The sequence below is a fragment of the Pelophylax lessonae genome (assembly GCF_965119305.1).
Source record: "Pelophylax lessonae genome assembly, chromosome: 9".
Lineage (NCBI taxonomy): Eukaryota > Metazoa > Chordata > Amphibia > Anura > Ranidae > Pelophylax > Pelophylax lessonae.
Window position 1 is genome coordinate 184,194,570 of NC_138776.1, and position 26,255 is coordinate 184,220,824.

Consider the following 26,255-nt stretch of genomic DNA (forward strand, 5'->3'; position numbering starts at 1 on the left):
TATATACAGGGCCTTTATCATTCAGTTTTCTCAGTCACAAACATTACTTAAATTAGAAAATCAATAAACACATTTGTAGTACTATCCAACTTTACATTTTCTTTAAATTAAAGGATTAAACATAGATAGCACTATACTGAACTAGGGCGATGATGTAGCACAGAGATACTAAGCCTCTAAGGGACTTAGCCAATTCTCCATCTTCAAAGTACAGTTTAATCCGAGGTGTGAGTAAAATTAGCAGGGACAGGTTGGCGTGTGCTGTAATCTCTATAAATAGCAGTAGCCAACACTTGCTGTGTACAAGTGAATGCCCTCTGTCCTGAACTTGGGAGGCCGAGGACTCAAAGTGTCCCTGTAAAAGGTGGATTGCTTCCCCTTCAGGGAGTAGTTCCTTGAGAGGGGAGCAGAGAAGAGGCAAATTATGAATTTTGCTGCTCAGTTCCTGTACTCCAAAATACTAAGCAGCAGGGATCCTGCCCAGGACTCCGAGCGAGAAGAAGACTCTGATCCCTTCTGGAGCAGGTTGGGCAATCCATAACCCACTGTAGTCCCTTAGGAGGCATGGGCAATGACAGAGCTCTGGGCACCCCTCTGTATCCAGAACCTCTCCTTCCTCCCTTGGGGGCAGTAGTGGCGTGTGTGCTTCACATCGCTGTCTTTGTCATAGCTGTGCTATATAGGTAAATCCCTTTATGTGGCTTATAATTTGTTTGTTATTAGCTATATGCTATACACTTTTTGTCCCATATGCTTTTATATGCTACACCATTTAGCTTTCATTTGTTATTTAATGTCATTATGTCACTGACTTGCTTTGCTTTACTTTGATCAAGGTCATCAACTAGCTGGAAATAAGCAATACCTTACAGTTTACCACTTGTAAAAGAGCTGTTGTGTATAAATCACAAATCAAATAAAAATGTTAAAGCGATATTAAAACCAAACATTTATTATACTGCAGCCTACCAATTCTTAGATGTGAAGGCTGCATTGGCTTTCTTTCCTTTATTTTCATCTGGTTATCCAGCCAGTAATCTGTTTTTCAACACAGAAAGCTCTTCTGCAAATGTAGAAGTTAGAGGAATGAGACAAACCATTTGCCACTGACAGGGGTACCTAAAATAATTTTATGTAATTATGAAAAATCTTTACCCCAAAAAGAAAAAAAAAAAAAAAAAACTTCTTTTAACGGCTTGTGTAACTGCAGTGTGAGTTTGGCTTTAATTTGTTAGTATATCTAAATCGGTCAGTACATCAAAAAAACTCTTTGCCACCACCAAGCTGGCAATGTTGCTATCTAAGAGGTACCCCTGTGCTACTTCATCCAGAGCAGGGGCACTGTATTTTAGGAGGTGTATTACTGGTCAGATCACCAGGTGATAACAGAGAGGAAAAAGCCTAAAAAATGAAAACTAAATTGCATCATCCACATCCAAGGAATAGTGGGCTGTAATATATTACATTTTTGATGTTTGGTTTAATACGGTTTTAAAATATTAGGACTTTAAATATTTGGCATGGAGCTCCGATTGTGGCTTGATCCTGTTCTAAGCATATTCTTGGATTGCTAAAGCAGACTTCATATTTACAGTGAGGTCCATACTTTTTGGTTGTACCTTTTCTTCTGCAGAAATGACGTAAAAATTGCTAAAGAGATAGATTTGCAGATCTGTGAATTAAAAATAATCTCATAGTAATATGGGCCCAATTATAGTTTTAGGCAACACTTAATACACAGTTGCACCTTTATGGAGCCAGTCTCTTGTAGACCCCAGTGCTGTAGTTCTTCATCTCTACTCCCCAAATAGAACTGAAAATATTGAAAATACATTGTGCTGAGAGTTTGGGGTTTAATTAGACACATTCAACCGCTAGTGGATGTTTACTGATTTTTTAAACCCTTTACTAGTGATTTATCAGTGCATAAAATCTACAGATCAGACTAGCTCAGAACTAAAAGGATATCATCTGTAGCACCTTTGGGTAAAAATAAAGTACATTTTGACAAGTTACATATTTCCTATTGGTTTTACTGTTGCCTTCCCTTGACCTTGCAGCAGATTGACAACAGAATGGTAACTACTAGTAGTGAAAGCTTTAACTGCTGGCAAGTATCTACTGTAAACGTACTGTTGAAAACCTGTGCCAACTGCAAAATTCTGCCATACAGCATAGCCGGTGCAGCAACTAGACTTAAATTAGAAAGCACATCTAGGCCTCATCCCTGACCCCTCTTCCCACCTGGACAGTAAAGGGGCAGCCTTTAGACAGGTTGTTGAGATCATTCCTCCTATAAGCATGTTCCTTGGCAGTGGGACACATGATTGGCCACAAGTACTGCCCCTCCTCTCCCAGTCTCAGTGCTGCTGCTATACAGAACATTTTAAAGGGGTTGCAAAGTCATCATGTTTTTTATTTTAACTACTTGCCGCCCGTGCTATAGCCAAAAGATGTCTACAGCGCGGACCTTAATTGCCGGGAGGGCGTACATTGACGTCCTCCCATGCACGAGTGGCCTGCGCGCTCTATGCGGAGCACGCTTGGCTCGTTCTGTGATCAGCGAGTCTATGAGACTCGCCTGATCACAGATCGGAGTAAGGGGCAGTCCCGCCCCCTTACCACGTAATCAGCTGTCAGCCAATGACAGCTGATCATGTGAAGTAAACAGCAGCCGACGATCAGCTGTTTTTTTATCCTCACAATATCAGTGTGAGGAGAAAAAAACAACGATCACCGGCTGCTGTCAGAGGGACATCGGTCCCGAAGAGGAGAGGGCAAATTGTGCCCACCAGTGCCACCTACTAGTGCCAGTGCCCACTATTGCCACCTATCAGTGTCCACCAGCGCCACCTACCAGTGCCACCTACCAGTGCTCGATCATAAGAGTCACCTGTGAGTGCCTATCATTGCCCATCAGTGCCACATATTAGTGCCCATCAGTGCCCATGAGTGCTGCCTATTAGTGCCCTTCAGCACCACCTACCAGTGCCCTTCAGTGCTGCCTATCAGGGCCCATCAGCGCTGCCCATCAGCGCAGCCTATCAGGGCCCATCAGTGCCTCCTCATCAGCGCACATCAATGAAGAAGAAAATTTACCTGTTTGCAAAATTTTATAACAAACCATAAAAACTGTTTGTTTTTCCAAAATTTTGGTCTTTTTTTGTTTGTTCAGCCAAAAATTAAAACCTCAGTAGTGATTAAATACCTCCAAAAGAAAGCTCTATTTGCTTGAAATAGGCTGAAAGCTGAGCATTGGCCTGGGCAGGAGGGGGGTTTAAGTGCCCTGTAGGCAAGTGGTTAATGCATTCTATGCATTAAGATAAAAAACCTGTGTGTAGCAGCCTCCCCAGCACCCCCTAATACTTACCTGAACCCAATCTCTGTCCGGCGATGTCCACGAGTCTCTCGGCCGTCTGGGACTCTTCCTCCTGATTGGCTGAGACACAGCAGCGGCTCCATTGGCTCCTGTGGCTGTGAATCAAAGTCAGTGAGCCAATCAGGAGAGAGAGGGGTGGGGCCAAACAGCAGCTCAATGTCTGAATGGACACACAGAGCTGCAGCTCGACTCGGGTGCCCCCATAGCAAGCTGCTTGCTGTGGGGACACTCGATAGGAGGGAGGGGCCAGGACCTGAGAAGAGGAGGATCTGGGCTGCTCTGTGCATATCCACAGCAACAGAGCAGGTAAGTATAACATGTTTGTTGTTTTAAAAAAAAAAAAAAAAACGCGACTTTACAATCACTTTAAGGGCTCTTTCACACGGTCCGCCTCCGCAGGCGGATCCGTGTTGCTCAGCGGGGATCGATCCGCGATCCCCGCTGAGCCGGGCGGATGACAGCTCCGTCTCCGCTTGCAGAGCGGAGAGGGAAGTGTCTCAGCACCCGCTGCCCTCTATGGGGGATCGGAGGAGAGCGGACCGCTTGTCCGCTCTCATCAGATCCACTCCGCTCCGATTACTGAACGGATGGAAAAATAGGGTTTCCATCCGTCCAGATTTCAGCACAGGATCGGATGCGGATGGCAGCGGGTGTCAGCGGAGGTGACCTCCGCTGACACCCGCTGCCCCATAGAGCTGCATGGAGGATCCGATCAGATCCGCCTAAAAAACTGACAGGCGGATCTGATCGGACCGCCCGTGTGAAAGAGCCCTTAAAGACTGAAACCAAAATATTTGTATTTAACCTAACTGTACAAAAATATTTCAGGATTTTGAAATACATACCTAACTGCCATCATTGGCATTTTGCAATATATTATATACATACACACACACATAAACACACAGCTATTAACCACTTCCATACAGGGCACTTTCACCCCCTTCCTGCCCAGACCAATTTTCAGCTTTCAGCGCTCTCACACTTTGAATGATAATTACTCAGTCATACAATCATTTTTTTTCACACAAATAGAGCTTTCTTTTGGTGGTATTTAATTACCACTGGATTTTTTATTTTTTGCGATACAAGTGAAAAAAGAGCAAAAATTTTGAAAAAAAAACATCTTGTTTTAGTTTCTATTATAACATTTTGCAAATAAGTAATTTTTTTTCATAAATTTGAGCCAACAGTTATACTGCTACATATCTTTGGTAAAAAATAACCCAAATTAGTGGATATTATTTTGTCTGTGTGAAAGTTATAGTCTACAAGCTATGGTGACAATCATTGAAAATTGATCACACCTGATGTATTGATGGGCCTATCTCATTTCTTGAGGCCATGAAATTACAGGACAGTACAAATAACCCCTAAATGACCCTTAAGAGGCATGGTGTGTTTTTTGAAGTTGAAATTTTTCCCCCCATAATTCTTGGGAAAATGAAAAAAAAAATTGTTTTATAATATATATATATATATATATATATATATATATATATATATATATATATATATATATATATTTTTTTTTTTTTTTTTTTTACACAAAATTGTCATAACAACAAGGTATTTCTCACACACAGCATATGCATACTTGCAATTACACCCCAAAATACATTCTGCTGCTCCTCCTGAGTATGGCAATACCACGTGTGAGACTTTTACACAGTCTGGCCACATACAGAGGCCCAACATGCAAGGAGCACCGTCAGGTGTTCTACGAGCATAAATTAGACACATCATTTCCTATAGATCTAACACATTTTGAAGGCCCTGGAGCACCAGGACAATATAATTACCCAAAAAATGACCCCATTTTGTTAAGCAAACACCCCAACGTATATTCTTTGAGGCATATTAAGTCTTTTGAACATGTCATTTTTTTCCACATGTTTTTGGAAAATGTGGAAAGAAAATGAAAACGTATTTTCTTTTACACAAAGTTGTCAATTTAGAAGATATTTCTAACACATAGCATGTATATAGCAAAAATAACACCCCAAAATACATTCTGCTACTCCTGCTGAGTATGGCAATACCACATGTGTGAGACTTTAACAAAACCTGGCCACATACAGAGGCCCAACATCCAAGTAGCACCTTCAGGCATTCTAGGAGCATAAATTACACATCTAATTTCATTACAACCTATCACACTTATAAAGGCCGTGTAAAAATCAGGACAATGGAAACGCCCCCCAAAAATGACCCCATTTTGCAAAGCAAACACCCCAACACATAATCTATGAGGCATGGGCTCCAGATAGGTACTCAGGTATTTTGATGAGCTGAAGCTAGATCCTCGGGTACTCTGATGGGCTTCAGATAGATACTTGGGTACTCTGATGGGCTAGAGACAGGTACTCAAGTAATCTGATGGGCTGCAGATAGGTGCTCGGGCACTCTGGGCTAAAAACAGGTACTCAGGTACTCTGGGCTGAAGACAGGTACTCAGATGGTCTGCAGATAGGTACTCGGGTACTCTGATGGTCTGCAGATAGGTACTTGGGTACTCTGATGGGCTACAGAGAGGTTCTCAGGCACTCTGGGCTGGAGACAGGTACTCGGGTACTCCAATGACAGATCCTCCTGTACCCTGAGTACCTGTCATCAGAGTACCCGAGTACATGTCATCAGAGTACCTGAGTACCTGTCACCATCCCATCAGAGTAGCCGAGTACCTGTCATCAGAGAACCTGTCATCAGAGTACCCAAGTACCTGTCCCCATCCCATCAGAGTAGCTGAGTACCTGTCATCAGAGTACCTGATGGGCAGGTGACAGGTACTTGGGTACTCTAATGGGCTGGTGATAGGTACTGGGATGGGCTAGGGACAGGTACTTTGATGGGCAAGTGACAGGTACTTTGATAGGCTAGTGACAGGTCCTCTTTATTGGGGGGGGGGGGCAATCAGTGTGTTTTAGTGTGCACTGTAATCAGTAACTAGCTGTTACCGCATTTGCCTCCTCACACAGGATGGGTGTGTGAGGAGGAGAGCCGGGTAACATCTAGTTACTGTGGTTTTGTTGACATTCTGTGACCGGCTGTGATTGGACACAGCCGGTCACGTGGTAAAGAGCCAATTTCATTGGCTCGTTATCCTGATTGGGGATGGACTGTGTCAGAGTGACACTCTCCGGCATGCATGAGGACAGTGCATGTGGCCGGCTGCGATTATACACAGTTGGTCACATAGTAAAGAGACATTTTTTATACAGTTTTTGCAGACATTACATTATGCCATCAGTTTAGGTGTAATTAGAGAGTTATTTGACAATTTATGGATGTCTGATCCATCAGATATTATACATTTCCATATACTTCCTTAGTCCAAGTAAACTGGCAAAATTAGAGATTGACAGAAATAAAGGATTATAAAATTAGCAATCTACTAAACCTTTGGCCTTAAAGGGATAAAGCTAGTTTCTGTGGTCCAGCTTGCATTTCTATTTCATTTTATTATAAGTTGTGACGTTATAGGATACCGTTGCCATCCTTTCCTCCTCTTTGTGTGTGTTTCAGCTGTGTGCAGAAGTTGTTCCTAGACAAGTAGGTTTTATATCGTTCTATTTTTCTTCCTGGCTGCTTGCAGTGTTTTCATGCTACGATCACTTGGCCTGCATGTCCAGAAGTTATGTGGCCACATTACAGAAAAACCCTCATAGCACCGTGTGCTCGTACTTGGTGAAGGAACATTTTTGTGCCAAAACTCATCTATTAGATACAGATCTCTATATGGGAAAGACTGCATTACATCAGAAAACAATGATGACATTTATATTAGAATCTGATGTGTCTCAGCATTAACATAGTTTGTGAATGGTGTAATAGCCACCCCCTTGTTGGTCTGCAGCTTCACAGGGGACAGCTGAAAGAAGGAAATGAACATTATTATTTAGATTGATGGTGTAATCATGAGGCCCTGGGCCCTTTTGTTATTCCAAAGTAATTACACATGAGATTGCTGCCTTAGCCCCCGTTTACATCGGTGCGATTTGACAGATCAAATCGTAGCCTATTGCCAGTCCCAATCTGCATGGTGCCAACTTTGCGGCACCGCACTGATTTCCAAAAGCAGTTCTTGCACTACTTTTGGCAACTTAGGGGGTGACTTCAATAGACACCTGCACAGATGTCTTTCATGTCGCCCCCAAAGTCCGACTGAAATGCGGCTTTAAAATCGTGCGAGTTCAGGTGATTTCAAATCCGTGTTCACTGTGAACGAGGGCTAAATAGTCAGGGTTTGCTTTTTTTTTTTTTTTTTTTTTTTTAAAAAAGGACAACTTTATTATTATTATACAGGATTTATATAGCGCCAACAGTATACGCAGCGCTTTACATTAAAAAAAGGGAGACAATACAGTTGCAATACAATAAAATACAAGCGGGTTAAAAAGGCCCTGCTTCAAAGAGCTTACGAGTTTATAGAGTGTGTCAGGTAGTACAAAAAGTTGCAACTGTGGGGAATGAGTTGAAGGAAGTGGTAAAAGATTAGTCTGAGGTGTGAAAGGCTTTCCTGAAGAGAGGCATTTTCAGGGATCGCCTTAAGGCAGCTAGAGTAGGCGATAGCTGGACAGATTGAGGTAGAGCGTTCCAGAGGATGGGAGAGGTTCTGGAGAAATCCTCGAGAGAAGCATGGGAGTAGGAGACAAGGAAGATAGCGAGCAGGAGGTCTTGAGAGGAGCAGAGAGGACGATTTGGGTGTGGATGGCTTTGTATGTTGTAGTTCGAATTTTGAATTATATTCGCTAGACGATCGGGAGCCAGTGGAGGGATTGGCAGAGAGGGGTGGAAGACACTGAGTAGTTGGTAAGGTAGAGGAGTCTGGAAACAGCATTCATGATGGACTAAAGAGGGGATAGCCTATGAAGAGGTAGGCCTATGATCAGAGAGTTGCAATAGTCAAGGCGAGCAATAACAAGGGAGTGAATGAGTAGCTTGGTGGTTTCATTAATTAAAAAGAGGCGTATTTTAGAGAAGTTGAACAACGGTTGTATTTGGGGCTGAAGTCCAGGATTTCACCTACTACCCTGGTGTAAGGGGAGGGATTGATGGTTGCATTATTGGTTTTGATGGAAAAGTCATGGGGGGGGGGGGGCACGCGTATGTGTGTGTGTGGGGGGGGGGGGATATTATAAGCTTGATTTTAGAGAGATTTAGTTTAAAGAAGTGGTTCGACATCCATGCGGATATGTCCGTTAGTAATGCGAGAGGAGACTGAAGGAGTGAGATGAGGAGTACAGAGATAGATTTGGGATTTGGGTGTCATCAGCATAGAGATGAAATTGGAAACGGTGGGAGGTCATCAAGTGGCCAAAGAAAGAAGTGTAGATAGAGAAGAGAAGGGGCCCAAGGACAGAGCATTGGGGAACCTCCACAGAAAGGGGAACCTCCACAGAAAGTGAAATGTACAAATGCAGCACTTTAGAAATTGGATGAAAGGACAAAAAAAGAATACCAGCAAAAAAAAAATTCAGAAAAAAAAAAAAAAACGCATGGGCCCCCCCCAATTCCATAGCAGGCCCTTCAGGTCTGGTATAAGATTCTAAAGGGAACCCTACCTCAAAATAAAAAAAATAAATAAACCAACGATGTGGGGCCCCTCCCCAAGATCCCTACCAGACCCTTATCTGAGCATGCAGGCCAGGAAGGGGGGGGGGCGAGGGGTGCCCCTTCCTCATGAACCATACCAGGCCACATGCCCTCAACATGTGGGGGTGCTTTGGGGCAGGGAGGGGGGGGGGGAGGCTGGGATCTGGGGTCCCCCTTTCCTTGCCTGCCTGGGCTGCATGTTTGGATAGGATTCTAGCATGGATTTTAGGGGGGCCCCCACACAATTGTTTTTTAAATGTTGGCGTGGGGTTACCCTTAAAATGGGGGGGATACCCACACTGTTTTTTTTTTTTTAAGCCGAGCTAGACTGGCTATGAACACGCGTGTTGTATGGTGAAGGTGTTGAATTGGCTGACAGAACTCAATTACAGAGGAAATTACTAACTGCAAGAATAGGAGTAAATTTGTGAACTATTCCATGTGATCAGTTTGATGAAGTACCTATATGCAGCAATGAGCAAACACAGCTGTGTCCAATTTATTAAACATTACAGTTAAAATACAAAACCCTACTCCACCTTTCCCTTATTGCCCAAGGGTAAACCTAGCCCAATTCTGACTGCATCTGCTTAAATGATGCAAAAAATTCCATCGCTCAGTGATTGTGCAAGTACATAATTCTAAGTATATAAATTTAGGCCGATTTGTGAACAGATGGTGCAAAATTTGGTCGTGTTTTCAGAGTCAAAACAGAAATTCAAGGCTTCTTTTTTTTTTTTTTACTTTTTAATAGGATAGGGAAGGATTAGACTCGGGTCAGGTTTTATAAATCCAGGGGTTTACTTTAATTTGTTTTTTTTTAGATGCGTTAATCTAGTTATTCGAAAATGGTATAGCCATCTGTGCCCCATTGGGGAGATTTATTTTTACTTCCTGACCCACAGACCCAACAGTGAGGGAGAGTAAATTTCCCTCTTGGACAGATGGCACTGAAACAAACATCCCCATGGGAAGATTTCCCTTTTGTTCCAGTACTGGTAACAAATTAAAATGATTCCCCTCACAATTAAGCACATGAACAGCAATAAAAACCTGACAGTGGTTCAAACTCCTTACTTTGCTATTCACAGCTTAAAAAATAAAAATAAAAAAAAATACTGTGGGAGGTCTAGGTGTTAGTGCATGCTTCAAGTAAAACTATAGGCAAAACTTTTTTTCCCCATTTTGGATATAGAGTAGAAGAGGGCTATAACCCCTGTAAGGTTTATTTTTGCCATCTGTTTCCCATTAGGGAGATTTTCTTTCACTTCCTGTCCCATAGCCAAAACAGGAAGTGAGAAGAAATCCATTTGGATCACCAGAGCTAATGTCCCCATTGAAAGATGTCCCCTCTATTAAGGTTTCGGGGACAGCTCCAAATGTGGGATTTTCCTTGCATTCACTTTCAATGATAATGTTAAACAAGACAAAATGAGACAGTGAATTTCAACAGGGGGGATGCACAGCAATAAAAACCCAATAGGTGTTCTAATCCCTCATCACTCTATCCAAAAATTAAGAAAAGGGAGAACTTAAAAAAGTTTGTCTTTAAATATACTTTCAGTGTCACCTTTAAATATACTTTCAGTGTCACCTTTAGTTAGAACTGGTAATTTCATTAACTTGCAAAGCAGATTTGCTCCAAACTGGCAATGTGGTCCAAAGCACAACTTTCTTTCCTTTGCTGCAGAATCTACCTAAAGCAGACAGTAGAAAATATAGGGTCTAAGAAAGCTTCTTTCCCACCCACTTATAGCAAAAGGGGGACTTGGAGATTTTCAACCTATACCCCTTAGCGTGTCTAAAAGCAAGATCCCTGAAGGCCCCTGTAGGTGACAGCAGGAGGTCAGCAAAAAAAATGGGGAGCATTTAAATTAAATCATAAGTGGTTTGTGGGATTACTTTTGTTCTAGTTCAATTATCTCCACTAGGCATCATCAAATATTTACCTGGCAGAGAAAACAACAGAGTGCACTATGCCAGACTACCAGAAGAGTGGAACTTGCATTATTTGGTTATCTTTAAGTCGACCATAGAGGGTTTGAATCTTGGTCGGTTCAGCGGGAACTAGCCGATATTCAAACCATGTATGGGCAGACTGAATGTACCCAAGTAGATTGATCCATCAACTTGGGTACAACCAGCCTGTCGGTTATACATGTGATTATTGCTAGTGGCTGTTACAGTATAGCTGCTAGCAATAAATCACTGTGTTCTCCTGGTAGAGGGGAGGGAAAAGAAAAATCGCTCCATCTATGGCCAGCTAAAGATATATTACAGGACAACATTGCAAGTTTTATCTTGTAAAGGTGACAATCAGATTCTCTTGGCTGAATCAGATCAGAAACAGATGGTTGCACAGGATTACATTGAGGAGTATGTTTAATTAGGAATTCAGTTGCGTAATTGTATCACATATATTTTTGGCAACGATTTATAAAAAAAAAAAAAAAAAAAGAAAAAAAAAGGGGGGGGGGGTGTTAAAAAAAAAAAAAAGTGCAACAAATGTTGTTGTAACTGAAGTGCAGCCAACCAACTTTTATGTTTTTATTTTCTAAGCTGTTTGGAAAAAAATGAAAGATAGAAGCTGATTAGTTGGATGGGTAACAGCACCAGTTGAGAGAGAACTTTTCATTAATTCCCTAAAGGTCTTTGTTTTTTTTTTTCATAAGTATACTGTACAATGGTGTGTGAAATGATAAGTCCTAAGTCAACTGTATGTAAGCTCAGCTGAAATGACACAGACATTAATTTAATGGGTTACAGGAAAAATTCATTTCATGGGTTACTGGAAAAATGAAATTTAATGGGTTACAGGCATGAAATTCATGCAAAGGGGTTACCAACCCATGCTGCGTTATATAGATATTGGATTTCAGTCTTTTGCCTTTTTCCAGGTGTGTTCCTTCACCAAGTGCTGCCACAGTATTTGGTTATTTTATCAGTTTTCATTTGAATGTAATCTAATTATCTTCTAAACATGATAACAGCCGCATGAACAAATGGACAGTGCATTTATCTACGGAGTGGATTTAAGGGAAATTTAATAAAGACATAAATCATCAGTAAATTTACATAATAGTAGCTTATGCCCACCTGCTAGTTCTACATATTGAATAAGAGCTCCAGTAGTTCCTGTGTCCCATTTTTTTTTTATTGTGCTTAGTTCGCACAGGCTCCTATGTGTTGGACCACATTAACATGCACCTCAGCACACACAGAAACCCATTCAATAAAAGTAGACCCTGATGGAATTTAACTTCTCATAGACACAGGATGACAGTTTCCCAATGGGACTAATTTAATTTGGATTAGGCGATCTTATGGTTGTAGGCTCTCAAAAACGTCAACTGATTTTGACTGTTTTTAGGAGCAATCACGCAGGCAAGAAAATAAAATCTTGCTCATTTACTATTGTTTACCCTAAGCCAGAGGTGTTTTTGTGCACCTTCCCGAAAAGTGGCACTTTTTTTTTTTTTTTTTTTTTTAGAAATGCCATGCAGCCGTGTAGATGACCAACTTCCCCCTACTTAAAGTGGAATTACACTGCATCTGAGCACCGCTAACTAAAAACGCTATTTTTTCATTTTTAAAATTCAAAGCAAACTCACCCATCCATCCATGTCTCCATGCTTTATTTTGCTGAGACATCATTTTGAAAAACATCCCCCTAGCATTTCTGGCTGTGGCCGTTGTAAGGGCAGATGATCCATCTGCCCTAAGCCGAGGAATGTAGGCAAGAGGGTGTGCATAGCTGAGAAAACCCCTCCTCCCATCCTAAAGACTTTTGGGATGTATGACATAATTTGCCTAGGCATGGAAAGCAGGAAGTAGCCAAAGAAATGTAAAACAAAGATTAAAACAAGTGAATTTATTATACTTTCCTATCTCTTTACTAATGCTAGCAGCATACGTAAAAAAAATAATCAATGTTGATTGAGAGAGTGAAATTCCACTTTAATGGGTACCATCCCAGAATTGTGATGTGGATTATTGGCCTTTATTCCTAACTGTTCATCCAAGCACGAACAAAAGATATGTTCGTATGAATTATTCATTACAAAAATCTGTGTCTTGCCTGTAAATCTCCTCCAGTATATATGTGTGAGCTAACAAGATTTCTTTTACATTTCTTTCTTTACATTGGTGTGCCATACTAACACCCTACTAACAAAAGAATAAATGCACTTTTAAAATGTATTAGCTCTCCCAAGATCAAACCACTTTTACCCCTACTTTTTCTTCTCTATTTTCTGAGTGCTGTCATCACAGACCAAGGCCAATGTGAACACTGATTTGTTTCTATATACACCTCTGAAGTATCTGCTTGCCATCTGTATATTTGCACAGCAGGACAGAGAGCAAGGAAGGCATTAGAGATCCTTTCCAGACATGAAAACTGCCTTTATCATTTGTCTGTCTAGGATCACATAGGGTGGGGTAGTGATCTGTGGCTTCTGAGGAGGTTCTTCAATGATTTCATGGGCTTCCTGTGAGTATAGTACAGTCTACAAATTATAAATAATATATTCTTCCATTAAGACTTAAAATACACTACACTATATTACCAAAAGTTTTGGGACTCCTTCCTTTACACACACATGAACTTTAATGGCGCCCCAGTCTTAGTCCGTAGGGTTCAATATTGAGTTGGCCCACCACTTGCAGCTATAACAGCTTTAACTCTTTTGGGAAGGCAGTCTACAAGGTTTAGGAATGTATCTTTGGGAATGTTTGACCATTCTTCCAGAAGCACATTTGTGAGGTCAGGCACTAATGTTGGACGAAAAGGCCTGTCTCGCAGTCCCAGTTCTAAGTCATCCCAAAGGTGTTCTATTGGGTTGAGGTCAGGACCAGGCCAGTCAAGTTCCTCCACCCCAAACTCGCTCTTCCATGTCTTTATGGACCTTGCTTTGTGCACTGGTACGCAGTAGTGTTGGAACAGGAAGGGGCCATCCCCAAAGTGTTCCCACAAAGTTGGGAGCATGAAATTGTCCAAAATGTCTTGGTATGCTGACGCCTGAAGAGTTGCCTTCACTGGAACTAAGGGCCAAGCCCAACCCCTCAGAAACAACCCCATAACCCCTCCACTAGATGATTTGGACCAGTGCACAAACAAGGTCCATAAAGACATGTATGAGTGAGTCCTGACCTCAACCCGATAGAACACTTTTGGGATGAATTCAAGCATAGACTGAGCTAGGCCTTCCAGCCCAACATCATTGCCTGACCCCGCAAATACGCTTTTGGAAGAATGGTCAAAATTTCCATAGACACACTCCCCAACCTTTTGAACAGCCTTCCCAGAAGAGTTGAAGCTGTTATAACTGCAAAGGGTGGGCCAACTCAATATTGAACTCTATGGGCTAAGACTAGGATGCCATTAAAGTTAATTTGCGTGTAAAGGCAGGCGTCCCAATAATTTTGGTAATATAGTGTAAGTATGTGAAACCAACACCTGGCATGTTATTAAATAAACCTATTATTTTAGTTGAGTGGTGTGCAGATTAAAGCTGAACACCAGGCAGAAGATTAAGGGTCCTATTTTCAGTGTCCACATCAATGCTGACGCCATGAAGAGGTGACCAGTCAGAAAGGTCACAGTATGCAGTGCTGGATTCATTGCTCCATCATTACTTCTGGAAACCGTGCCTGTGAGGGACGCTGAAGGCAGATTTCTAAGTATAAAAACAGCTTTGTACAAACTTTTTTTTAAATTTCATATTACTGGCAGTCAGAAATCTTTGCCTGGAGATGGGTTTTAATACCACAAAGCAATGCAATGTGATTTCAGAAGGCGCAAAACTTCTGATTATGTAATGATGGCAGCATGAAGTTAAACCATGTTCTGTGTAGTTACAGATAAATATTGAAAAACTGGGAGCATAATGGGAATATATAATACACATATTTTACTTACAGTATATGTTTATAGCACCCCTTCAGAAAGACCTCTCCTTTTACAGTTGACTTGACCTAAAAGTGAAATGGGACCATAGAGCATCAGGAGTATATGAAATGTAGCACCAAACAAACAGTTTATGGAAACCAGAAATGGAGTCCAGACAAAAACTTCAGGAAAACAAACCTTTTTATTCGCTAGCAACGACTCAAGTCAGTTTGCCAAGTGCCCAAATAAACGTGTACATCACATATATAACAGCAGTTACGTCACAGATACATATTTTCCTAACTAGTTTGGCAAGCCATACAGATGTTCCTGGTTACTTCTTATCTATGGCAATTAACATTCCTGGCTTCACACTTATCTGTATTCTCCTTAGTTACAGGAGAAAAGAGAGAAAGAGATAGTGGGGGAGAAGGGGGATCTAAACTGTATTCTCCTTAGTTACAGGAGAAAAGAGAGAAAGAGATAGTGGGGGAGAAGGGGGATCTAAACTGTATTCTCCTTAGTTACAGGAGAAAAGAGAGAAAGAGATAGTGGGGGAGAAGGGGGATCTAAACTGTATTCTCCTTAGTTACAGGAGAAAAGAGAGAAAGAGATAGTGGGGGAGAAGGGGGATCTAAACTGTATTCTCCTTAGTTACAGGAGAAAAGAGAGAAAGAGATAGTGGGGGAGAAGGGGGATCTAAACTGTATTCTCCTTAGTTACAGGAGAAAAGAGAGAAAGATAGTGGGGGAGAAGGGGATCTAAACGGTATTCTCCTTAGTTACAGGAGAAAAGAGAGAAAGAGATAGTGGGGGAGAAGGGGGATCTAAAACGGTATTCTCCTTAGTTACAGGAGAAAAGAGAGAAAGAGATAGTGGGAGAGAAGGGGGATCTAAACTGCGCAGCTTGACCGTTTCTGTCTTTGTAGTACTACAGGGATCGTCAGAATCAATCATTTTGTTTTGCTAAATATTTACCATTTTAGAAGGCTTTCCAGGTGATGCCACAATTAGAGGAGGAGCTAATACTATGTTCTACCTAAAGCTAAACAAGTTAGTAAGAGCTGTGGTTATTTTGCAGCTTCACATTTCAGTTAGGGGTTCTAACCATAAGGGTTCTGGAAAATATTTAATATGCTGTATATAAATATGTTTTTTCCTTTTTTCCCCAGAAATGATGAGGGCACAGGCAAAAGACACAGTATCTCACAGAAAGATAAGGGTCAGCATCTTAAAAATGGTCCTGCTCCATGTGACCAAAACGGACCACCCATCCATCCTGAGAGACTGAAGGACTTTGTGGAAGAAGAATACCTCAATGGAGACCTGACCACATGGGAGAAGAAAGTAACTGGAAATGCAGAGGAAGCACTAAAAGGAGATACTGAGCCAGTGCTTCCAAAAGTGAGGAAGTCCAGTGTGCGACCAAAGAACGAATTCCTGAGATTTGAGGACATCAGTGCAGCAGCCTTTAAAATCCAAAGTGGCGTTCTGAAAACCCCTTGCATGGTAGGACATCCGCTAGTAGCAGGATACCATATGGTTGACACAAATTGTAAGCTAATGAACTGTGTTATAGCCATTAACATTGGTGGCTGCATATTTATGTATTTCTATTAAGGTATAAGTGACACAATGACTAAGTCACACTGCATAATGGAGATCTACAGCATACATTTTCATTTCTGCCTTGTGATATTAATACAAAATAAAATAGTCAAATAATAGTCATTATTGACAATCCAATATAAGCTTACTTGAAAGGTCTCCTTCCATGCTGTGACTTCTCTCTCTTTCCACAACTTCCTGCATTCCCTGCATGCTTTGCAGCAGTGGTGGAACTACCGGGGTCACGAAGGTCGCACTTGCGACCCGACCCTGGTGTTCCGCCACTGTCAGGGGATCCCAGCAGGGTTGCTGACCGCAGGACTCTGAGCTGAGAGCATCTCTCTCATACAGCTCAGAGCCTGCACTGACAGTCCCCTCTTCCTCCTCCCTTGCACAGATGGGAGAGAGCCAATCTTCTCCCTTTTTCCGGCTCCTCCCCTCCTGTGTGAACTGTGGGAATTGTGAAGCTAAGTAGCTGAGTAGCTGAATTTGATATTTAACTGCTGGGTTTCACAGTTCCATGGCCCACACACAGGAGGAGAGAGGCGGGAGGAAAGAAGCAGATCGTCTCTCTCCTCTTCCATCTGTGTCAGTGCAGGGCTCTGGGCTGTATGAGAGAGACGCTCTCAGCTAAGAGTCCTGCTGAGGAAGCACTGTTAAGCTGTACTGATGGGCACTGATAGGTGGCATAGATGAGCATTGATAGGTGGTACAGACGGCACTTATAGGCGGCATTGATAGGTGGCACTGATGGGCTGCACTCATAGGCACGGGTAGGAGGCATTGATGAGCACTTATAGGCAGCACTGATAGGCGGCATTGATGACCACTGATAGGTGATACTGGTTATCAGGGCACTGATGATCAGTGCTCTGATTAGAAGTGTAAACAATGTACTATCAGTCTCGCCAGTTAACGATTCTCGCCAGTTAACGGCACAGACACAGCGTGGGAGGAAAAGACTGCCGATAACCAGCAAGTCTGTTTACATGTGGTCAGCTGATCACATGGTAAAGGGCCATTGTGATTGGCCATTTACCATGATCGGTGATCAGCTGTGGGGGGGAGGTAGGGTTCTGGGAGGATGTCCATGGACGCCCTCCCAAAATTGGAACCCCGGGGCTTGGATGGAATGGGGGGAGGGGGGTCAGAGGAACCCTTTCTGGTTTCTTGCACCGGGGCCCTGAAGGTTCTAGTTATGCCTCTGCTTTGTAGCTTCTCCTCTGCTGTTTACTTTTATTCTCCAAGGACTACATACCCCATAGTACTTGCAGCTGGCAAGCTGTGATTGCTGTACTGACTCTGCGAAATGTGTGACACAGCAGTGCCTTATCACGGGGAATAGTGAATATGTATCACAGAATTCAAGAAAGTAAGTAAGTGTGTGTGTGTGTGTGTGGGGGGGGGGGGGGACTTCAAAATAAGCTTAAAAAAGTCAAGATCCTTCAGAGTAAAAGAAGGAGTAGATTAAAAATTATTGTTTAAAGCCTATTACATGTGGTCAACGGTTTCTACAAAATATATAAAGGCTACACTGAAAAATTGCATATATATTATGCTTTCAGAAACAAAAGTGTTGATAGTTTATTTGTATCAATGAAGAAAATGGAAAGTAAATCAAAAGTGGAATGGAAAGTTGGAAAGTAATCAGATCAATATTTAGTGTGACTCAGTGACTCAGCTCTTCTAGGTACACTTGCACGCAGTTTTTAATAGAACTCGGCAGGTAGGTTGTTCCAAACATGTTGGAGAACTAACCACAGATCTTCTGTGGATGTAGGCTGCCTTAAATCCTTCTGTCTCTTCATGTAATCCCAGACAGACTTGATATTGAGATCAGGGCTCTGTGGGGCCAAACCATCATTACCAGGATTCCTTGTTCTTTTTTATGCTAAAGATAGTTCTTAAAACATTGGCTGTTTGAGTCTGCTGTCCTGCTGCAGAATAAGGGACTAATTACATGCTTGCCTTATGGTATGATAGAAAATATATCTGCCTGTATTTCTCAGCATTGGAGACACCATTGATCCTGACCAAATGTCCAACTCCATTTGCAGAAATGAAGCCCCAAACTTGCAAGGCACCTCCATCCTGCTAGACTGTTGCCTGCAGACACTCATTATTGTACAGCTCTCCAACCCGTAGGCAAACAAACTGCCTTCCGCTACAGGCAAATATTTTATATTTGAACAAATCAGTCCAGAGCACCTGCTGCAATTTTCCTGAACCCCAGTTCCTATGTTTTTGTTCATAGTTGAGTCGCTTAGCATTGTTTCTACAACACAGTTTTGCTTTATTGGACAGTAGATGGGTGTACCTGGGTCCCACTGGTTTCCCCCAGTTCTCTGCTGATTGCACTGCTGCACAGCTTCTGATGTCGAAGGGCAATAAGCATGATGTGTGCATTAGGCTTCCTTGTCTGGCCACTGTGTCTACACTCCTCAGGGTTGCATGCTTCTTTGTGCTTCTTCAAAAGAGCTTATATAGCACATCTTGAAACCCCAGTCTGCTTTACAATCTTTGCCTGAGTCTTGTGCTGTCTTGCCATGGTGTATGGCAGTGGCGGCTGGTGCTCCATGGGTCACACCAGGCCATGCACCATACCCCCCCCCCCCCAAAACCACAGCAGGACAGGGGACAGGAAAGGACAGAGCAGAGGACAGAACCCCCCCCCCCCGCGCTCACTCGCCCTGCCTGGATATCTGCAGCAGCAGGCGGCTTCTTCCTCCTTTCTTCTGCATCTCCTCCCTCCTCCTCCATGCCCAATGGCATGTCTTCTCCTTTCGGCCAATCGGGAAATGGGTCTCAAGACCCGCTTCCTGATTGGCCAGGAGGAGGATCCGTGTGACAATAGCAAATTTTCATTCGCTATTGTCACACAACTGGGTGCTCTGCACCCCGAGACCACCCTTTTTTCTAGCCTATTAGAGCCTCTGGCTCTAATCACATGGCTTAAAAAAAAAAAAAGGAGCCCCATTGAAGTCCATGGACTGGGGGGGCGGCGCCCCTGCCAATGCACCAGCAGCCACTGGTGTATGGCCTGTCACATGGAACTGTCTTCCATAACCTCACCTTAGTAGCAGAGTTTGGCTTTTTCTCAACTTGTTTTCATCCTCCTACACAGTTGTTTCAGTTAATAATTGCGTTTCAACCTGTATATGAAATGAATGATCGTTAGCACCTGCTTGGTTTAATTGGTTAATCATACACCTGATTCTAATCCTACAAAGTCCCTGACTTTGTGCAAGTGTACAATGTGTGCAAGTGTAAGAATTGATGCTGCTTTGAAGCTTGGATATGGATTTTTCTTCTGTTCGCTCACTTTGCATTTTGTTAATTGATAAAAATAAACAATTAAAATATGTATTTTTGAAAGCAGTCTTTACTCTACAGCATTTCTTCACAGCTGCCTAAAAATTTGAACAGTAATATATACACACATAGTATTTTTTCTATTTGTCAGCCTCCGACTGCTTTCAGTAGGGCTTCCGCCCCAAAACTAATCGATGGGAAGCCCCCCTCCCGGTCTCTAGCATGTAATCGCTAATGACCTTAAAAAATACCACCCCAAAAAACAATGTTTCTGGTACAAAGCCTGGGGATGTTATTTAAAATTAAGTGGAGGATTTCTCAGAACAGGAACTGTTGCTCCCCAATCAGGGCCGACGCTACCGCTAGGCAAATTAGGAAGCCACCTAGGGTGCACTGCTGCCTAGGCACAGCCATGGCCCCTGGCTTCCCTACTCTCTGATGGGAGGAGGGGGCACCGGGAGCATGTCCGTGCCTCGTTCTTTATCCCACTGTGTGACAGTAGTGATACCACTGTCAAACCTTTCAGGGCGCCGTGCAGTCCTGTAGAGGAGGCATTGGGAGCTTGTCAGTTCCTCACTCTCTATCCCAGTGTTTCTCAACTCCGGTCCTCAGGGCACACTAACAGGCCAGATTTTAAGTAATACCTTGGGGAGATGCAGCCTAGAATAATGCAATCACTGAGCAGCAAATTATATCACCTGCAATGTATTTCAGTTTTCTTGACTGGCCTGTTAGTGTGCCCTGAGGACCGGAGTTGAGAAACACTGCTCTATCCCACTGTATGACAGGAGTGGCACCGCCATCACGCCGTTCATTTGGGTAGCTGGAGAACAGGGCACAGAGCCAGAACTGCAACAGCTGCTGCAGGGAGGTTATTTTTATTGTCTTCTCCCTCCAACAGTAGCTGGCCAAAGGAGAAAGTGAGCGAGACAGGTGCCCGCTGTGGAAGACATCAGTGTCTTATGCCAGGGAGAGAAAAGGTGAAGGTGGGCAGGACACAATGGTACATGTCACCCTGGAGATCAGACACTGCCCACACCGGTTCCAATGGGGAGGCGGGGGGATTTGATTTAGGGAGCTGTTCCATTTTCTCTAGAAAGATGGGGAACCTGAGAGCTCAACAAATGGGGGACACACATTCAGCCAGCAGTAGCAAGGCAAGAAGCTTGAGATTTTTTCTCTATTCCACTTGCAAAAGTGCTGCGTAGAAATCCCCAGTGTGAATTACCTGATTGGGACACAGTGTAGTGACATTAAAGTGATTATAATTGCATTTAAAAAAAAACAAATGGGTTTTTATTTACCTGCTCTGTGCAATAAAATTACACAGAGCAGCTCAAATGCCTCAACGGCAAGAAGCAGAGGCAGGTTTTTGGATTTTGTGACCACTGTGACTGAATGTCACAGCAGTCACATGATCACAAGCGACTGATCACTATTATACATCAGGGGCTGCCTGTAATATTTTATTTACTGTGCGGAGAACGCAATCTAAGCACAGAAAAGCCGTTCCCTGTGGACACATATTGTGATCTTAAATTTACTGTTGCACATAATATATGATGGATGCAGAGCCAATTATTTACTTCCAGTGACAACACTGACACAAGGACATTTTCCTTCTAGTGACACCATCAATGCAGGGACATTTTTTCAGTAACAGCACAGATGCAGGTGTATTTCTACCTAAGTCCCCGTCCACCCATGCAGTGACCTGTATTTTAAAAAAATGTAAGTTTTATTTTTTATTTTTTGCAAGTAACTGGTCTTGCCTGAGGCGCAAAATAATATAGCACCGGCCCTGTCCACAATGAATAAATTATCTGGAACTGGTTAGTAGTGACCAGACAAATGACCCTCCAAAATGTGCCATTTTACCTGGTATAGTACATGATTTTACATGTGTGTGGGTACTCTGGGTCTGCACCCACACTCAAAGACGTGATAATTGCCAAAATGTATCAGTCATAGCGTCAGAGAGCTGGGGAATGACTGAACAGATACATACATATACAACTTTATTAGTACTGATAAACGTCCCCTAGACCTGTTTTTTATATGTAAATATTTTTGTCAGTTTTTTTTTTTTAAAAGAGTAAACCTCTATGATGTCCCCTTTACTTCAATAAGAGCAAGAAGCTCCTCTCAGGCCAGGTTCACATATTTGCGGCCGCAGGTTTGTGCCTAGGGTCCGATGCATGTCTGTTCACTGGTTCAGGTCTGAATTTTTTTGCCTATATTTGCACCTGAACAAGACCCAAACAAGCACAGGACCCTTTTGGAATCTGGACTGCAGTCATCCCGGACCTGTGTGAACCGGCTCCATTGATAAACCCTCATCCAATTTGCCCACATATATTGTCAAAAGTATTGGGACACCTGGGGACTTTAATGGCATCTCAGCCTTAGTCCGTAGGGTTCAATATTGAGTCGGCCCACTCTTTTGCAGCTATAACAGCTTCAACTCTTCTGGGAAGGCTGTCCACAAGTTTTGGAAGTGCGTCTATGCAGGCCGGTTAAGTTCCTCCACCCCAAATTCGCTCATCCATGTCTTTATTGCTTTGTGCACTGGTGCACAGTCATATTGGAACAGGAAGGGGCCATCCCCAAAGTGTTCCCACAAAGTTGGGAGCATGAAATTGTCCAAAATGTCTTGGTATGCTGACACCTTAAGAGTTCCCTTCACTGGAACCAAAGGGGCCAAGCCCAACCCCTCATCATAATCCCCCCTCCACTAAATGATTTGGACCAGTGCACAAAGCAAGGTCCATAAAAAAATGGATGAACAAGTTTGAGGTGGAGGAACCTGATTGGCCTGCACAGAGTCCTGACCTCACAAATGCGCTTCTGGAAGAATGGTCAAACATTTCCATAGACGCACTCCTAAACCTTGTGGACAGCATTCCCAGAAGAGTTGAAGCTGTTATAGATGCAACTCAATATTGAACCCCACAGACTAAGACTGGGATGCCATTAAAGTTCATGTACATGTAAAGGCAGGTGTCCCAATATTTTTGACAATATAGTGTATTGGAACCCAGCCTCACTCTCCTCAGTGCTTTGTGCACTTACCTCACACACTCCTGAGAGTGGAACTATGCACACACTTCATTCTTCTTTTCTATAGCTAAAGCAACAGTCAGCTTTTTGTTAGGTACAGCACGTCACATCCTAATACAATACGGGCTGCCACCATAGTTGCCCTGTGCTTAGCAACTGATGTTATTCTGCCATATAATCAATACCACGGGTGTTTAACCGCTTGCAGACTGCCGCACGACTATTTACGTCGGCAGTCAGCCCCTCACAGGCAGAGCGACGTAGGGCAACGTCGCTAGCCGGTAAGGGTTTTGGGAGCGGGCGCACGCCGCCGGATGCGTGCTCCCGCTTGGTCACGGACCCCCCCCCCCCGCGCGTGTGACCGGCGGACCCGATGTCCGCCGGGCACTCGCGATCGTCTGTGACAGCGGGAGAAAGGCAGGCGGCTAGTGTAAACAAAGTCGCCTGTCAGTTCAACCTGTGTAAGAATGGTGATCAAACGGTTCTACTATGTAGGACCGTTGATCACTGTTCTTACACATCAAGTCACAGCCAATCACAGTTAGAAACACGCCCCTAGGACACACTTAACCCCTCGCTCTCCAATACAGTTAACTCCTTCACTGCCAGTGTCATTTTTACAGTAACAGTGAATATGTATAGCACTGATTACTGTAGTAATGTCACTGGTAACCCCAAAAATGTCAGTCAAGGGTCAGATCTGTCCGCCCCAATGTCGCAGTCCCGCAAAAAAAATCGCAGATTGCCGCCATTACGCGTTAAAAAAAAAAAAAACAACAAAAATATTTCCCTTTGTTAGTAAACGCAATAACTTTTGCGCAAACCAATCAAAATAGGCTTTTTGCATTTTTTTTTATCAAACATATGGTAAAAAAAAATTGGCCTAAAATGTTAAAAAAAAATTTAGATTTTTACATTTTTTTGGGGGAATTTCATATAAAAAAAATGTGAAAAATATTGTTATTTTTGCAAAATTGATGCTCTTTTGTTGTATATAGCGCATGATCAAAAAATCGCACAGGTGATCAAATACCACCAAAAGAAAGCTCTGCTTGTGGGAAAAAAAAAGGACACCAAATTCGTTTAGGTACAGTGTCGCACGACCACGCAAATGTCCGTTAAAGTCAAGCAGTGCCGAATCACAAAATAGGCCCTGGTCAGGAGGAGGGTAAAATCTTCCGGGGCTTAAGTGGTTAAAGAACACCACCACATCAATAACGTCAAAACCAAACAGAAAATGTATAGAAAATACATGTACACAAATTTGCACACCAAACAATAAAATTTGAAGTAATAAATCATGGCATTGTAGCGGAATTCTCAGACGTATAGCTATATTTATATTGTGGGGGGGTCAGCAAAAAGTCAGTCCACTTACCAAGCATCGGTTCAGGGTTGTAGAAGTGGCCACTTCTACGCCATCCAGAACAAGGTTTAGGGGGTACAGGCAGCAAAACACAAAATAACATAGGACTTTTCCACCCCCTGGCCTGCTCTCTTCACAGAATTCAGACTCTGCTTATTTAGGCCTGGACATACTACACACATTACCTCAGCAGCACCACCTTACAAAGGAACCCTGTCTGTGTACAGCCTCTTCCTTCACCCAGGTGAAGCACACCTGTCACCTAATTTGGCTTGCTTATTCCAGGCTGTCAGGCACTGTTTCCTTCCCATCGCTAGCTCCTCCAGCCCTATTCTGCCACACACAAAAAATGTTTTTATAAGGCCACAAAAATACATGTCATGAATTGCCAAGTATTGTGATGCCATGTGCCTGAATGTGGCAGAGCAGGTGACTTTTGTAGCCCCCACATGGGGCACTGCCATAGTAGATCCTATGCACTGTGATTTTTGCCCAAGTACAATAACTTCTCAGTCAGCAGTAGGAGACGAGGGGAAATAGAAAAAAATGCATGTGGTGGGCATGCTAACAACAATGGCTGTAACCAGAATAGGCACGGCCTACAGCTTCTGATGCAACTGACCACAGGGAAAGAGAGTCTTAGCTAATTGTCACCAAGCTAAATAGGATGGCTTGCTTGTGTAAAATAAAATAGTAGCCATTTTTTAGTCAATGTGCAACATGGAAACATTCTGGAGATCCTGTCAGTAACAGGAGGCTGACAATGCTGCTGCTAATCGGCCGGTAGCAGCTAAGCGTTGTCAGCCTGTGACAGGAAGTGCTGTTACTAGCAAGATCTCCAGGTAGGAAACTGTGCAGAGTGATGACAGTGGTGCCACTGTACTGAAAAACAGCACAAAGGACTGTACTTTTTTTTGTGCAAGCTTTATCAAAAATGTCACATTTCTGTAAAGAATAATTCCAGGTGTGGATATTGTTACATAGTTATATAGGTCCAGCTTAGACCAACGTAACTGTGGCTGGTTGCAGGAAAGAAATTTGTTAGATTCCCCCATCAACACAGACAGTGTTGACAAGGGAATCCCTCCTGTGGAGAACACAGTGATTATTGCTATAACACTCGCTAGCAATAATTGCATTTAACCACTTTACCACCGGAGGATTTTGCTGTCTTACGTCCAGGCCACTTTTTGCGATTCGGCACTGTGCGACTTTAACTGACAATTGCACGGTCGTGTGATGTCGTACCCAAACAAAATTTACGTCCTTTCTTTCCCACAAACAGAGCTTTGTTTTGGTGGTATTTGATCACCTGTGCGATTCTTACTTTTTGCGCTATAAACAAAAAAATTGTGTAAATTTTGAAAAAATAACAATATTTTTCACATTTTTTTATATGAAATTCCCCCCCAAAAAAATGTAAAAATCAAAATTTTTTTAAATTTTTGCCCAATTTGTTTTCTGCTACCTATGTTTGGCAAAAAAAAAATCACAATAAGCGTATTTTGATTGGTATGCGCAAAAGTTATTGCGTTTACTAACTAAGGGAAAGATTTCTGTCATTTTTGGTGGGTTTTTTTTTACGAGTAATGGCGGCGATCTGCGATTTTTTTTGCGGGACTGCGACATTGCGGGGGACAGATTGGACCCTTGACTGACATTTTTGACACTTTTGGGGGTACCAGTGACATTACTACAGTAATCAGTGCTATAAATATGCACTGTTACTGTAAAAATGACACTGGCAGGGAAGGGGTTAATTTTATTGGAGAGGGAGGGGTTAATGTATGCATGGTGCTTACTAACGTGTGTGGGGGGAGGTGACTGAGTGACACAGGGACAGATCGCAGGTTCAGCTATGCTGAACCCTGCAATCTGTCACTTAGGAGATCCGCCCGCTTTGTTTACACAAGCGGGCGGATCTCCAAACTCGATTCCCCAACGATCGGGGAAGAGCGGCGGTGATCACCGCTGCTCCTCCCCTGGCCCGACTCCCACTGTGACTGAATACAGCGGGAGCGAGCCTCCGGCGGTGCGCGTGCGCTG

At 42.9% G+C, this 26,255-nt stretch overlaps 1 protein-coding gene across 5 annotated transcripts in view; it reads left to right on the plus strand.

The window, feature by feature from the left end:
* The first annotated feature begins 329 nt into the window (after positions 1-329).
* LOC309563639 (L-threonine ammonia-lyase-like) overlaps positions 330-26,255 on the plus strand; it is a 69,402-nt gene continuing 43,476 nt past the window's right edge. For 2 of the 5 annotated variants that reach the window (XR_014225723.1, XM_082268211.1), the window contains exons 1-3: positions 391-683; positions 6,905-6,931; positions 16,036-16,372. Coding sequence is in view for 4 of the 5 variants with exons in the window: in XM_082268211.1 (XP_082124337.1) it covers positions 565-683; positions 6,905-6,931; positions 16,036-16,372 (483 nt within the window). In the remaining variant the exon portion in view is untranslated. Of the gene's footprint in view, positions 684-6,904; positions 6,932-16,035; positions 16,373-26,255 lie in introns of all 5 variants that reach the window. The other 3 variants (XM_082268212.1, XM_082268214.1, XM_082268213.1) reach the window with 3 other exon arrangements.